Source organism: Oncorhynchus gorbuscha, linkage group LG03, assembly GCF_021184085.1.
Source record: "Oncorhynchus gorbuscha isolate QuinsamMale2020 ecotype Even-year linkage group LG03, OgorEven_v1.0, whole genome shotgun sequence".
Classification (NCBI taxonomy): domain Eukaryota; kingdom Metazoa; phylum Chordata; class Actinopteri; order Salmoniformes; family Salmonidae; genus Oncorhynchus; species Oncorhynchus gorbuscha.
Window position 1 is genome coordinate 107,448,522 of NC_060175.1, and position 15,084 is coordinate 107,463,605.

The 15,084-nt window shown below is 38.9% G+C and overlaps 1 protein-coding gene and 1 pseudogene across 1 annotated transcript; one reads left to right on the forward strand and one right to left on the reverse strand.

Annotated features, from left to right (window-relative positions):
* Positions 1–6,361: 6,361 nt before the first annotated feature.
* On the reverse strand, positions 6,362–12,997 carry LOC124018212 (annotated as a pseudogene).
* An 87-nt stretch (positions 12,998–13,084) lies between these two features.
* Positions 13,085–14,866, forward strand: kcna10a (potassium voltage-gated channel, shaker-related subfamily, member 10a). The gene is made up of 2 exons (XM_046333484.1): positions 13,085–13,143; positions 13,336–14,866. The coding sequence occupies exons 1-2, from the start codon at positions 13,085–13,087 to the stop codon at positions 14,864–14,866; spliced, it is 1,590 nt and encodes a 529-aa protein (XP_046189440.1).
* Positions 14,867–15,084: the final 218 nt, after the last annotated feature.

The window sequence follows — 15,084 nt, forward strand, 5'->3', positions numbered from 1 at the left end:
GTGGATGTCATAGGTTATGTAGTGGATGTTATAGGTTATAGGTTATGTAGTGGGTGTTATAGGTTATGTAGTGAATGTTATAGGTTATGTAGTGAATGTCATAGGTTATGTAGTGGATGTTATAGGTTATGTAGTGGATGTTATAGGTTATGTAGTGGATGTTATAGGTTATGTAGTGAATGTTATAGGTTATGTAGTGGATGTTATATGTTATAGGTTATGTAGTGGACGTTATAGGATATGTAGTGAATGATATAGGTTATGTAGTGGATGTTATAGGTTATGTACTGGATGTTATAGGTTATGTAGTGAATGTTATAGGTTATGTAGTGGATGTTATAGGTTATGTAGTGGATGTTATAGGTTATGTAGTGAATGTTATAGGTTATGTAGTGGATGTTATATGTTATAGGTTATGTAGTGGATGTTATGGGTTATGTAGTGGATGTTATATGTTATAGGTTATGTAGTGGATGTTATAGGATATGTAGTGAATGTTATAGGTTATGTAGTGGATGTTATAGGTTATGTAGTGGATGTTATATGTTATAGGTTATGTAGTGAATGCTATATGTTATAGGTTATGTAGTGAATGTTATAGGTTATGTAGTGGATGTTATAGGTTATGTAGTGGATGTTATAGGTTATGTAGTGGATGTTACAGGTTATGGAGTGAATGTTATAGGTTATGTAGTGGATGTTATAGGTTATGTAGTGGATGTTATGGGATATGTAGTGGATGTTATAGGTTATGTAGTGGATGTTATAGGATATGTAGTGGATGTTACAGGTTATGTAGTGGATGTTATATGTTATGTAGTGGATGTTATAGGTTATGTAGTGGATGTTATATGTTATAGGTTATGTAGTGAATGTTATAGGTTATGTAGTGGATGTTATAGGTTATGTAGTGGATGTTATAGGTTATGTAGTGAATGGTATAGGTTTAGTAGTGGATGTTATAGGTTATGTAGTGGATGGTATATGTTATAGGTTATGTAGTGAATGCTATAGGTTATGTAGTGGATGTTATAGGTTATGTAGTGGATGTTATGGGTTATGTAGTGGATGTTATATGTTATAGGTTATGTAGTGGGTGTTATAGGTTATGTAGTGGATGTCATAGGTTATGTAGTGGATGTTATAGGTTATAGGTTATGTAGTGGGTGTTATAGGTTATGTAGTGAATGTTATAGGTTATGTAGTGGATGTCATAGGTTATGTAGTGGATGTCATAGGTTATAGGTTATGTAGTGGATGTTATGGGTTATGTAGTGGATGTTATAGGTTATGTAGTGGATGTTATAGGTTATGTAGTGGATGTTATGGGTTATGTAGTGGATGTTATATGTTATAGGTTATGTAGTGGGTGTTATAGGTTATGTAGTGGATGTCATAGGTTATGTAGTGGATGTTATAGGTTATAGGTTATGTAGTGGGTGTTATAGGTTATGTAGTGAATGTTATAGGTTATGTAGTGAATGTCATAGGTTATGTAGTGGATGTTATAGGTTATGTAGTGGATGTTATAGGTTATGTAGTGGATGTTATATGTTATAGGTTATGTAGTGGATGTTATAGGATATGTAGTGAATGTTATAGGTTATGTAGTGGATGTTATAGGTTATGTAGTGGATGTTATAGGTTATGTAGTGATGTTATAGGTTATAGGTTATAGTTATAGGTTATGTAGTGGATGTTATGGGTTATGTAGTGGATGTTATATGTTATAGGTTATGTAGTGGATGTTATAGGATATGTAGTGAATGTTATAGGTTATGTAGTGGATGTTATAGGTTATGTACTGGATGTTATAGGTTATGTAGTGAATGTTATAGGTTATGTAGTGGATGTTATAGGTTATGTAGTGGATGCTATGGGTTATGTAGTGGATGTTATGGGTTATGTAGTGAATGTTATATGTGATGTAGTGGATGTTATAGGTTATGTAGTGAATGTTATATGTGATGTAGTGGATGGTATAGGTTATGTAGTGAATGTTATAGGTTATGTAGTGGATGTTATAGGTTATGTGGTGGATGTTATAGGTTATGTAGTGGATGTTACAGGTTATGTAGTGGATGTTATAGGTTATGTAGTGGATGTTATAGGTTATGTAGTGGATGTTATATGTTATAGGTTATGTAGTGGATGTTATAGGTTATGTGGTGGATGTTATATGTTATAGGTTATGTAGTGGATGTTATAGGATATGTAGTGGATGTTATAGGTTATGTAGTGGATGTTATAGGTTATGTAGTGAATGTTATAGGTTATGTAGTGAATGTTATAGGTTATGTAGTTACTTCATGATTCCATATGTGTTATTTCATAGTTTTGATGTATTCACTAGTATTCTACAATGTAGAAATTAGTAAAACATTTTAAAAAGCCCTTGAATGAGTAGGTGTGTCCACACCACATGCACACAATGTTATGGGTTATGTAGTGATTGTTATAGATTATGTAGTGAATGATATAGGTTATGTAGTGGATGGTATAGGTTATGTAGTGAATGTTATAGGTTATGTAGTCAATGTTATAGGTTATGTAGTTAATGGTATAGTTTATGTAGTGAATGTTATATGTGATGTAGTGGATGTTATAGGATATGTAGTGGATGTTATAGGTTATGTAGTGGATGTTATATGTTATAGGTTATGTACTGAACTCTATAGGTTATGGAGTGAATGTTATAGGTTATGGAGTGAATGTCATAGGTTATGGAGCGAATGCCATAGGTTATGTAGTAAATGTTATAGGTTATGTAGTGAATGGTATAGGTTACGTAGTGAATATTATAGGTTATGTAGTGAACTGTATAGATTATGTAGTGAATGTCATAGGTTATGTAGTGGATGTTATAGGATATGTAGTGGATGTTATAGGTTATGTAGTGGATGTTATATGTTATAGGTTATGTAGTGGATGTTATAGGTTATGTAGTGGATGTTATAGGTTATGTGGTGGATGTTATAGATTATGTGGTGGATGTTATAGGTTATGTAGTGGATGTTATAGGTTATGTAGTGGATGTTATATGTTATAGGTTATGTAGTGAATGTTATATGTTATAGGTTATGTAGTGGATGTTATAGGTTATGTAGTGGATGTTATAGGTTATGTAGTGGATGTTATAGGTTATGTAGTGGATGTTATAGGTTATGTAGTGGATGTTAAAGGTTATGTAGTGGATGTTGTATGTTATAGGTAATGTAGTGGATGTTGTATGTTATAGGTTATGTAGTGGATGTTATAGGTTATGTAGTGGATGTTATAGAATGTATGCACACATGACTGTAAGTCGCTTTGGATAAAAGTGTCTGCTAAATGGCATATATTATTATTATTATTATGTAGCGGATGTTACAGGTTATGGAGTGAATGTTATAGGTTATGTAGTGGATGTTATGGGTTATGTAGTGGATGTTATGGGATATGTAGTGGATGTTATAGGTTATGTAGTGGATGTTATAGGATATGTAGTGGATGTTACAGGTTATGTAGTGGATGTTATAGGTTATGTAGTGGATGTTATAGGTTATGTAGTGAATGGTATATGTTATGTAGTGGATATTATAGGTTATGTAGTGGATGTTATATTTATGTGGTGGATGTTATAGGTTATGTAGTGGATGTTATAGGTTATGTAGTGGATGTTATATGTTATAGGTTATGTAGTGGGTGTTATAGGTTATGTAGTGAATGTTATAGGTTATGTAGTGGATGTCATAGGTTATGTAGTGGATGTTATAGGTTATAGGTTATGTAGTGGGTGTTATAGGTTATGTAGTGAATGTTATAGGTTATGTAGTGGATATCATAGGTTATGTAGTGGATGTTATAGGTTATAGGTTATGTAGTGGATGTTATGGGTTATGTAGTGGATGTTATAGGTTATGTACTGGATGTTATAGGTTATGTAGTGGATGTTATAGGTTATGTAGTGGATGTTATAGGTTATGTAGTGGATGTTATATGTTATAGGTTATGTAGTGAATGTTATATGTTATAGGTTATGTAGTGAATGTTATAGGTTATGTAGTGGATGTTATAGGTTATGTAGTGGATGTTATAGGTTATGTAGTGGATGTTACAGGTTATGGAGTGAATGTTATAGGTTATGTAGTGGATGTTATAGGTTATGTAGTGGATGTTATGGGATATGTAGTGGATGTTATAGGTTATGTAGTGGATGTTATAGGTTATGTAGTGGATGTTATAGGTTATGTAGTGGATGTTATAGGTTATGTAGTGGATGTTATAGGTTATGTAGTGGATGTTGTATGTTATAGGTTATGTAGTGGATGTTATAGGTTATGTAGTGGATGTTATAGGTTATGTAGTGAATGGTATAGGTTATGTAGTGGATGGTATAGGTTATGTAGTGGATGGTATATGTTATAGGTTATGTAGTGAATGTTATAGGTTATGTAGTGGATGTTATAGGTTATGTAGTGGATGTTATGGGTTATGTAGTGGATGTTATATGTTATAGGTTATGTAGTGGGTGTTATAGGTTATGTAGTGGATGTCATAGGTTATGTAGTGGATGTTATAGGTTATAGGTTATGTAGTGGGTGTTATAGGTTATGTAGTGAATGTTATAGGTTATGTAGTGGATGTCATAGGTTATGTAGTGGATGTTATAGGTTATAGGTTATGTAGTGGAAATTATGGGTTATGTAGGGGATGTTATAGGTTATGTAGTGGATGTTATAGGTTATGTAGTGGATGTTATGGGTTATGTAGTGGATGTTATATGTTATAGGTTATGTAGTGGGTGTTATAGGTTATGTAGTGGATGTCATAGGTTATGTAGTGGATGTTATAGGTTATAGGTTATGTAGTGGGTGTTATAGGTTATGTAGTGAATGTTATAGGTTATGTAGTGAATGTCATAGGTTATGTAGTGGATGTTATAGGTTATGTAGTGGATGTTATAGGTTATGTAGTGGATGTTATAGGTTATGTAGTGAATGTTATAGGTTATGTAGTGGATGTTATATGTTATAGGTTATGTAGTGGACGTTATAGGATATGTAGTGAATGATATAGGTTATGTAGTGGATGTTATAGGTTATGTACTGGATGTTATAGGTTATGTAGTGAATGTTATAGGTTATGTAGTGGATGTTATAGGTTATGTAGTGGATGTTATAGGTTATGTAGTGAATGTTATAGGTTATGTAGTGGATGTTATATGTTATAGGTTATGTAGTGGATGTTATGGGTTATGTAGTGGATGTTATATGTTATAGGTTATGTAGTGGATGTTATAGGATATGTAGTGAATGTTATAGGTTATGTAGTGGATGTTATAGGTTATGTAGTGGATGTTATATGTTATAGGTTATGTAGTGAATGCTATATGTTATAGGTTATGTAGTGAATGTTATAGGTTATGTAGTGGATGTTATAGGTTATGTAGTGGATGTTATAGGTTATGTAGTGGATGTTACAGGTTATGGAGTGAATGTTATAGGTTATGTAGTGGATGTTATAGGTTATGTAGTGGATGTTATGGGATATGTAGTGGATGTTATAGGTTATGTAGTGGATGTTATAGGATATGTAGTGGATGTTACAGGTTATGTAGTGGATGTTATATGTTATGTAGTGGATGTTATAGGTTATGTAGTGGATGTTATATGTTATAGGTTATGTAGTGAATGTTATAGGTTATGTAGTGGATGTTATAGGTTATGTAGTGGATGTTATAGGTTATGTAGTGAATGGTATAGGTTTAGTAGTGGATGTTATAGGTTATGTAGTGGATGGTATATGTTATAGGTTATGTAGTGAATGCTATAGGTTATGTAGTGGATGTTATAGGTTATGTAGTGGATGTTATGGGTTATGTAGTGGATGTTATATGTTATAGGTTATGTAGTGGGTGTTATAGGTTATGTAGTGGATGTCATAGGTTATGTAGTGGATGTTATAGGTTATAGGTTATGTAGTGGGTGTTATAGGTTATGTAGTGAATGTTATAGGTTATGTAGTGGATGTCCCATAGGTTATGTAGTGGATGTCATAGGTTATAGGTTATGTAGTGGATGTTATGGGTTATGTAGTGGATGTTATAGGTTATGTAGTGGATGTTATAGGTTATGTAGTGGATGTTATGGGTTATGTAGTGGATGTTATATGTTATAGGTTATGTAGTGGGTGTTATAGGTTATGTAGTGGATGTCATAGGTTATGTAGTGGATGTTATAGGTTATAGGTTATGTAGTGGGTGTTATAGGTTATGTAGTGAATGTTATAGGTTATGTAGTGAATGTCATAGGTTATGTAGTGGATGTTATAGGTTATGTAGTGGATGTTATAGGTTATGTAGTGGATGTTATATGTTATAGGTTATGTAGTGGATGTTATAGGATATGTAGTGAATGTTATAGGTTATGTAGTGGATGTTATAGGTTATGTAGTGGATGTTATAGGTTATGTAGTGAATGTTATAGGTTATGTAGTGGATGTTATATGTTATAGGTTATGTAGTGGATGTTATGGGTTATGTAGTGGATGTTATATGTTATAGGTTATGTAGTGGATGTTATAGGATATGTAGTGAATGTTATAGGTTATGTAGTGGATGTTATAGGTTATGTACTGGATGTTATAGGTTATGTAGTGAATGTTATAGGTTATGTAGTGGATGTTATAGGTTATGTAGTGGATGCTATGGGTTATGTAGTGGATGTTATGGGTTATGTAGTGAATGTTATATGTGATGTAGTGGATGTTATAGGTTATGTAGTGAATGTTATAGGTTATGTAGTGAATGTTATATGTGATGTAGTGGATGGTATAGGTTATGTAGTGAATGTTATAGGTTATGTAGTGGATGTTATAGGTTATGTGGTGGATGTTATAGGTTATGTAGTGGATGTTACAGGTTATGTAGTGGATGTTATAGGTTATGTAGTGGATGTTATAGGTTATGTAGTGGATGTTATATGTTATAGGTTATGTAGTGGATGTTATAGGTTATGTGGTGGATGTTATATGTTATAGGTTATGTAGTGGATGTTATAGGATATGTAGTGGATGTTATAGGTTATGTAGTGAATGTTATAGGTTATGTAGTGGATGTTATAGGTTATGTAGTGGATGTTATAGGTTATGTAGTGGATGTTATAGGTTATGTAGTGGATGTTATAGGTTATGTAGTGAATGTTATAGGTTATGTAGTGGATGTTATAGGTTATGTAGTGGATGCTATGAGTTATGTAGTGGATGTTATGGGTTATGTAGTGAATGTTATATGTGATGTAGTGGATGTTATAGGTTATGTGGTGGATGTTATAGGTTATGTAGTGAATGTTATAGGTTATGTAGTGGATGTTATGGGTTATGTAGTGAATGTTATATGTGATGTAGTGGATGTTATAGGTTATGTGGGATGTTATAGGATATGTAGTGGATGTTACAGGTTATGTAGTGGATGGTATAGGTTATGTGGTGGATGTTATAGGTTATGTAGTGGATGATATACGTTATAGGTTATGTAGTGGATGTTATATGTTATGTAGTGGATGTTATAGGTTATGTAGTGGATGTTATAGGTTATATAGTGGATGTTATAGGTTATGTAGTGAATGTTATAGGTTATGTAGTGGATGCTATGGGTTATGTAGTGGATGTTATAGGTTATGTAGTGAATGGTATAGGTTATGTAGTGGATGTTATAGGTTATGTAGTGGATGTTATAGGTTATGTAGTGGATGTTATGGGTTATGTAGTGGATGTTATGGGTTATGTGGCCTGCATAATATGGGCAACAACAACAAAAAACAGGCCTAGTTATTTTGTGAACTTTTGGAATCGTGGTAATATAATGATTATTCTTATTGTATAGATAGATTACAGTGGGCAGCACCTTGAATACGTTGTTCTTTTCCATGACAATGAATGAATAAGCCAGGGAGGAATTATTGACAGTGTAGGAACCAACGTGTTGGTCAGTATTTCCAGGGGACCATAATTAGTTGCTACATGTTTCTTACCTCCTGCAGCTAGCTAGCTAACTTTTTCATGTTTCACCAATTCCTCTCTGATTTAGAAGATACCATTGCACAAACAACATGCCTACAGAGCCTTCAGAGAGTACTCAAACCCTAAGACTTATTCCACATTTGTTGTTACAGTCTGAATTCAAAATGGATTAAATAGTTTTTTTTTCACATCATACCCCATAATGGCAAAGTGAAAACATGTTTTTAGAATATTTTGCAAGTTTAATAAAACTAAAATACAGACATGTCATTTACATACTGTAACTATTCACACCCCTGGGTCAATACTTTGTAGAAGCACCATTGGCAGCGATTACAGCTGTGAGGCTTTCTGGGTAAATCTCTAAGAGCTTTCCACACCTGGACTGTGCAAAATTTGCCCATTATTATTTTCAAAATTCTTCAAGCTCTGTCAAGTTGATTGTTGATCATCGCTAGACAACCATTTTCTGGTCTTCCCATAGATTTTCATGTGGGTTCAAGTCAAAACTGTAACTCGTCAACTCCAGTGTAGATTTGACCTTATGTTTAAGGTTATTGTCCTGCTGAAAGGTGAATGAATCTCCCAGTGAATGTTGGAAACAGACTTAACCAGGTTTTCCTCTAGGATTTTACCTGTGCTTAGCTCCATTCAGTTAATTTTTTTATCCTGAAAAACTCCCCAGTCCTTAACTATTGCAAGCATACCCATAACATGATGCAGCCACCACTATGGAAAGTGCAACTCACTAATGTGTTGTCACCTCTTCATCCCTTTCTTCTCTTTCTCCCTCAACCCCCTCTTTCTCATATCCACCCCTCATAAGCCTTTCTCCTTTCTCTCTCATTTCTTCTTTATCTCTCTCACCTCTCCCTCAACCCCCTCTCTCTCATATCCACCCCTCATCAGCCTTTCTCATTTATCTCTGTCACTTCTCCTTAATCTCTCTCCTTTCTCCTTTATCTCTCTCCTTTCTCCTTTATCTCTCTCCTTTCTCCTTTATCTCTCTCCTTTCTCCTTTATCTCTCTCCTTTCTCCTTAATCTCTCTCCTTTATCTCTCTCCTTTCTCCTTTATCTCTCTCCTTTCTCCTTTATCTCTCTCCTTTCTCCTTTATCTCTCTCCTTTATCTCTCTCCTTTCTCCTTTATCTCTCTCCTTTCTCCTTTATCTCTCTCCTTTCTCCTTTATCTCTCTCCTTTCTCCTTTTTCTCTCTCCTTTCTCCTTTATCTCTCTCCTTTCTCCTTTATCTCTCTACTTTCTCCTTTATCTCTCTCCTTTATCTCTCTCCTTTCTCCTTTATCTCTCTCCTTTCTCCTTTATCTCTCTCTTTTCTTCTTTATCTCTCTCCTTTCTCCTTTATCTCTCTCCTTTCTCCTTAATCTCTCTCCTTTATCTCTCTCCTTTATCTCTCTCCTTTCTCCTTTATCTCTCTCCTTTCTCCTTTCTCTCTCTCCTTTATCTCTCTCCTTTCTCCTTTATCTCTCTCCTTTCTCCTTAATCTCTCTCCTTTATCTCTCTCCTTTCTCCTTTATCTCTCTCACTTCTCCCTGCTCCAATTATTTTTCTCTCTATAATTATCCTGTCTTCATTTCCCCCCAATTATCCCTCTCTCTCGCTATCTCTTTCTCTGTCTATCTATATATATTCAATTCAATTCAAGGGGTTTTATTGGCATGGGAAACATATGTTAACATTGCCAAAGCAAGTCGCAGGTCGCAGTTACAAATGAGAACTTGTTCTCAACTGGCCTACCTGGTTAAATAAAGGTGTTCTCAACTAGCCTACCTGGTTAAATAAAGGTGTTCTCAACTAGCCACCTGGTTAAATAAAGGTGTTCTCAACTAGCCTACCTGGTTAAATAAAGGTGTTCTCAACTAGCCTACCTGGTTAAATAAAGGTGTTCTCAACTAGCCTACCTGGTTAAATAAAGGTGTTCTCAACTAGCCACCTGGTTAAATAAAGGTGTTCTCAACTAGCCTACCTAGTTAAATAAAGGTGTTCTCAACTAGCCTACCTGGTTAAATAAAGGTGTTCTCAACTAGCCTACCTGGTTAAATAAAGGTGTTCTCAACTGGCCTACCTGGTTAAATAAAGGTGTTCTCAACTAGCCTACCTGGTTAAATAAAGGTGTTCTCAACTGGCCTACCTGGTTAAATAAAGGTGTTCTCAACTGGCCTACCTGGTTAAATAAAGGTGTTCTCAACTGGCCTACCTGGTTAAATAAAGGTGTTCTCAACTAGCCTACCTGGTTAAATAAAGGTGTTCTCAACTAGCCTACCTGGTTAAATAAAGGTGTTCTCAACTGGCCTACCTGGTTAAATAAAGGTGTTCTCAACTAGCCTACCTGGTTAAATAAAGGTGTTCTCAACTAGCCTACCTGGTTAAATAAAGGTGTTCTCAACTAGCCTACCTGGTTAAATAAAGGTGTTCTCAACTAGCCTACCTGGTTAAATAAAGGTGTTCTCAACTGGCCTACCTGGTTAAATAAAGGTGTTCTCAACTAGCCTACCTGGTTAAATAAAGGTGTTCTCAACTAGCCTACCTGGTTAAATAAAGGTGTTCTCAACTAGCCTACCTGGTTAAATAAAGGTGTTCTCAACTAGCCTACCTGGTTAAATAAAGGTGTTCTCAACTGGCCTACCTGGTTAAATAAAGGTGTTCTCAACTGGCCTACCTGGTTAAATAAAGGTGTTCTCAACTGGCCTACCTGGTTAAATAAAGGTGTTCTCAACTGGCCTACCTGGTTAAATAAAGGTGTTCTCAACTGGCCTACCTGGTTAAATAAAGGTGTTCTCAACTAGCCTACCTGGTTAAATAAAGGTGTTCTCAACTAGCCACCTGGTTAAATAAAGGTGTTCTCAACTAGCCTACCTGGTTAAATAAAGGTGTTCTCAACTAGCCACCTGGTTAAATAAAGGTGTTCTCAACTAGCCACCTGGTTAAATAAAGGTGTTCTCAACTAGCCACCTGGTTAAATAAAGGTGTTCTCAACTAGCCTACCTGGTTAAATAAAGGTGTTCTCAACTAGCCTACCTGGTTAAATAAAGGTGTTCTCAACTAGCCTACCTGGTTAAATAAAGGTGTTCTCAACTAGCCTACCTGGTTAAATAAAGGTGTTCTCAACTGGCCTACCTGGTTAAATAAAGGTGTTCTCAACTAGCCTACCTGGTTAAATAAAGGTGTTCTCAACTAGCCTACCTGGTTAAATAAAGGTGTTCTCAACTAGCCTACCTGGTTAAATAAAGGTGTTCTCAACTAGCCTACCTGGTTAAATAAAGGTGTTCTCAACTAGCCACCTGGTTAAATAAAGGTGAAATAAAAAGTGAAGTAGATAATAAACAAAAGTGAAATAAACTATTAAAATGAACAGTAAACATTACACACACAGACAAAATAATAAAAACGTTACAAATGTCATAATATAATATACAGTGTTGTAACAATGTGCAAATAGTTAAAGTACAAAAGGGAAAATATATATATAACTTGTTTCTGTGTGTGTGTGTGTGTGTGTGTGTGTGTGTGTGTGTGTGTGTGTGTGTGTGTGTGTGTGTGTGTGTGTGTGTGTGTGTGTGTGTGTGTGTGTGTGTGTGTGTGTGTGTGTGTGTGTGTGTGTGTGTGTGTGTGTGTGTGCGTGCGTGCGTGCGTGTGCGTGTGTGTGCGTGTGTGTGTGTGTGTGTGTGTGTGTGTGTGTGTGTGTGTGTGTATATATAGGTATAGGTATAGTATAGGAATACTGAATACTGTGTCTATGTCTATATATAGGTGTAGTATATGTGACCCTGTGACCCTGTGCTGCCTCCTCTCCACCCTGTTGTTCTAACCAGGTCAGATGCATAGCAAGTGAACAGGAGGAGGTGTTTTGTCTGTGTGTCAGGCATCAGGGTGTCAGTGTCAAGCAGTTGAAAGCAGAGCCAGTCTAAAGCAACTGGTGCGGATAGCAGCAAACATGTCTCACTCTCTAACCCTCTCACTCTCTCTCCAATACAGTGTGTATATTTACAGTTGAAGTCGGAAGTTTACATACACTTAGGTTGGAGTCATTCAAAATATAGCTCTAAGCACTAGCTGCCAGAGCAGCTCACAGATCACTGCACCTGTACATAGCCCATCTGTAAATAGCCCATCCAACTACCTCATCCCCATACTGTATTTATGTATTTATCCCAGCACCCCAGTATCTCTACTTGCACATTAATCTTCTGCACATCTAACATTCCAGTGTTTAATTGCTATATTGTAATTTCTTCGCCACCATGGTCTATTTATTGCCTTAACTCCCTTATCTTACCTCATTTGCACTCACTGTATATAGACTTTTTGTTTCCTTTTGTACTTATTTTCTACTGTATTATTGACTATGTTTTGTTTTACTCCATGTGTAACTCTGTGTCGTTGTATGTGTCGAGCTGCTTTGCTTTATTTTGGCCAGGTCGCAGTTGTAAATGAGAACTTGTTCTCAAACTGACCTACCTGGTTAAATAAAGGTGAAATATTTATATATATGTTTTAAATAAATACTGTATGTTTACATTGCCAAAGCAGGTTAAATAACAATAATAACAAACAATAATAATAACAATAATCACTGCATTTCTTTTTCTCTCCTTAGAGCCTGAGGACAGCCTCTCTCTATGGGCCTTAGAGCCTGAGGACAGCCTCTCTCTATGGGCCTTAGAGCCTGAGGACAGCCTCTCTCTCTGGGCCTTGGAGCCTGAGGACAGCCTCTCTCTCTGGGCCTTAGAGCCTGAGGACAGCCTCTCTCTCTGGGCCTTAGAGCCTGAGGAGCCTGAGGACAGCCTCTCTCTCTGGGCCTTAGAGCCTGAGGACAGCCTCTCTCTCTGGGCCTTGGAGCCTGAGGACAGCCTCTCTCTCTGGGCCTTAGAGTCTGATGACAGCCTCTCTCTCTGGGCCTTAGAGTCTGAGGTCAGCCTTTCTCTCTGGCCATACAGCCAGGCCTGGGGCTGAAGTCTGCCATCCTCCCTGCATCTCATCACCTGGATCTCCTAGGCAACGGGCTAAGGGTCTTTGTTAGGGACCCGGTCTCTGGGACTGTGGGAACAGCAGTAGCTGCAGAAACCATGGAGGTGGCTATGGTGGACTTTGAGAGTCTGGACGACATCGACAGCAGCCTGGGAAATGAACTGGACAACTCAGATTACCCTGATGAGACCGCTGCCCTGGCGGTTGATATTCCCCCCGAACAATGCTCCTTCCCCAGCTCTCACCACTTCTCCTCCCCCCTGCCCAACCACACCTCAACCCCCCAGCCTCACCGTCCCTCCTCACACAACCCCCACATTTGGCACACCTCCCCATGCCCGTCCTCATCCCCCAATAATTTGGGCGTGCCTCAGTCGCCCCTCATGCCAGCCCACAGCAGGAGGGGGCACCCTAGATGTGCCAGCATCATCACCAACTGGCAGAAGTTGCTTAATAGTGAGACCCAGATGCAGAGCGAGACCATCTTCAGCCAGCTGGCTAAGGAGTGCTGTGAGGATCTGTTTGTGGACAAGACAGGTGTAGACGACGGAGGCCAAAAGGTCATCATCAACATCGCCGGGCTACGATTCGAGACGCAGCTCAAAACCCTCAACCAGTTCCCCGAGACCCTTCTGGGGGACCCTAGGAAGAGGGTGGACTACTTTGACCCCATGAGGAACCTGTATTTCTTCGACAGGAACCGGCCCAGCTTCGATGGCATCCTGTACTACTACCAGTCAGGAGGGAAGATCCGTCGGCCGGCCAACGTTCCACTGGATGTGTTTGCTGATGAGATCGTCTTCTATGAGCTGGGGAGCGACGCCATGGAGCAATTCAGAGAGGACGAGGGCTTCATCAAGGAAGTGGAGATCCCTCTCCCGACCAATGAGATGTATCACCAGTTCTGGCTGCTGTTCGAGTACCCCGAGAGTTCTAACGCGGCACGCGGCATGGCGCTGGTCTCCGTGTTTGTCATCGTTATCTCCATCATCATCTTCTGCCTGGAGACGCTGCCGGAGTTCCGGGAAAACTCCCTGGACCCCGTCCTACCCACCACCGTCACGCATCTGATGTCTTTGGATGGGAGCCAATCGCTGGGCGGCCTGTTCCTGCCCTCGGCCTCGGCCAAGCCCAAAACCATCACCTCCACGTTCTCCGACCCGTTCTTCATCATCGAGACGGCCTGCATCGTCTGGTTCTTCTTCGAGCTGGCTGTGCGCTTCGTGGTTTGTCCCTCCAAGAGCGACTTCTTCCACAACCTCATGAACATCATCGACATTGTCTCCATCATCCCGTACTTCGTCACCTTGGTAACAGAGCTGGTCACCACCCCGGACCAGAACTCCAGCCAGGCAATGTCTCTGGCCATCCTTCGAATCATCCGCCTGGTCAGGGTGTTCAGGATCTTCAAGCTGTCCAGACACTCCAAGGGGCTCCAGATTCTGGGCCAGACACTGAAGGCCAGCATGCGGGAGCTGGGCCTGCTCATCTTCTTCCTCTTCATCGGAGTCATCCTCTTCTCCAGCGCCATCTACTTCGCCGAGGTGGACGAGCCCAGCACGCAGTTCGTCAGCATCCCCGACGGGTTCTGGTGGGCTGTGGTCACCATGACTACAGTGGGCTACGGCGACATGTGCCCGATCACCATGGGGGGAAAGATGGTGGGGACACTCTGCGCCATCGCTGGCGTGCTGACCATCGCCCTGCCCGTCCCCGTCATCGTGTCCAACTTCAACTACTTCTACCACCGGGAGACGGAGCAAGAGGACAAGCAGCCGATGGCAGACACAGCAGAGCTGGCCATGAAGGCCTCAGGAGACAGTAAGCATGGGAGTAGCACTTCTCTGAACAAAACCAATGGGACCTGGCAGGGAAACTAGCTCACTGGCCTCTGAGACATGGAGACTGACAGTGGAAGAGACAGACTGGGACAGATATATTATGGAGACTGACTGATCTTTCTACAGAGATCCATAGACTGGCATTGTCTATTATAACACTGTAGAAGTAGACAATGTGGGACATACAGACAGACTTACCTGTCCACCGATCCACTGTGAGGACAGACAGAGTGACCTGTCCATTATGGAAGATAGCA

Bases quoted from the DNA above. Each gene is read 5' to 3' on its own strand.
- kcna10a (XM_046333484.1), top strand. From the start codon at position 13,085: ATGGAGGTGGCTATGGTGGACTTTGAGAGTCTGGACGACATCGACAGC. The intron at 13,144-13,335 runs TGAACTGGACAA...CCCGTCCTCATC, and splicing joins ATCGACAGCAGCCTGGGAAA to CCCCAATAATTTGGGCGTGC.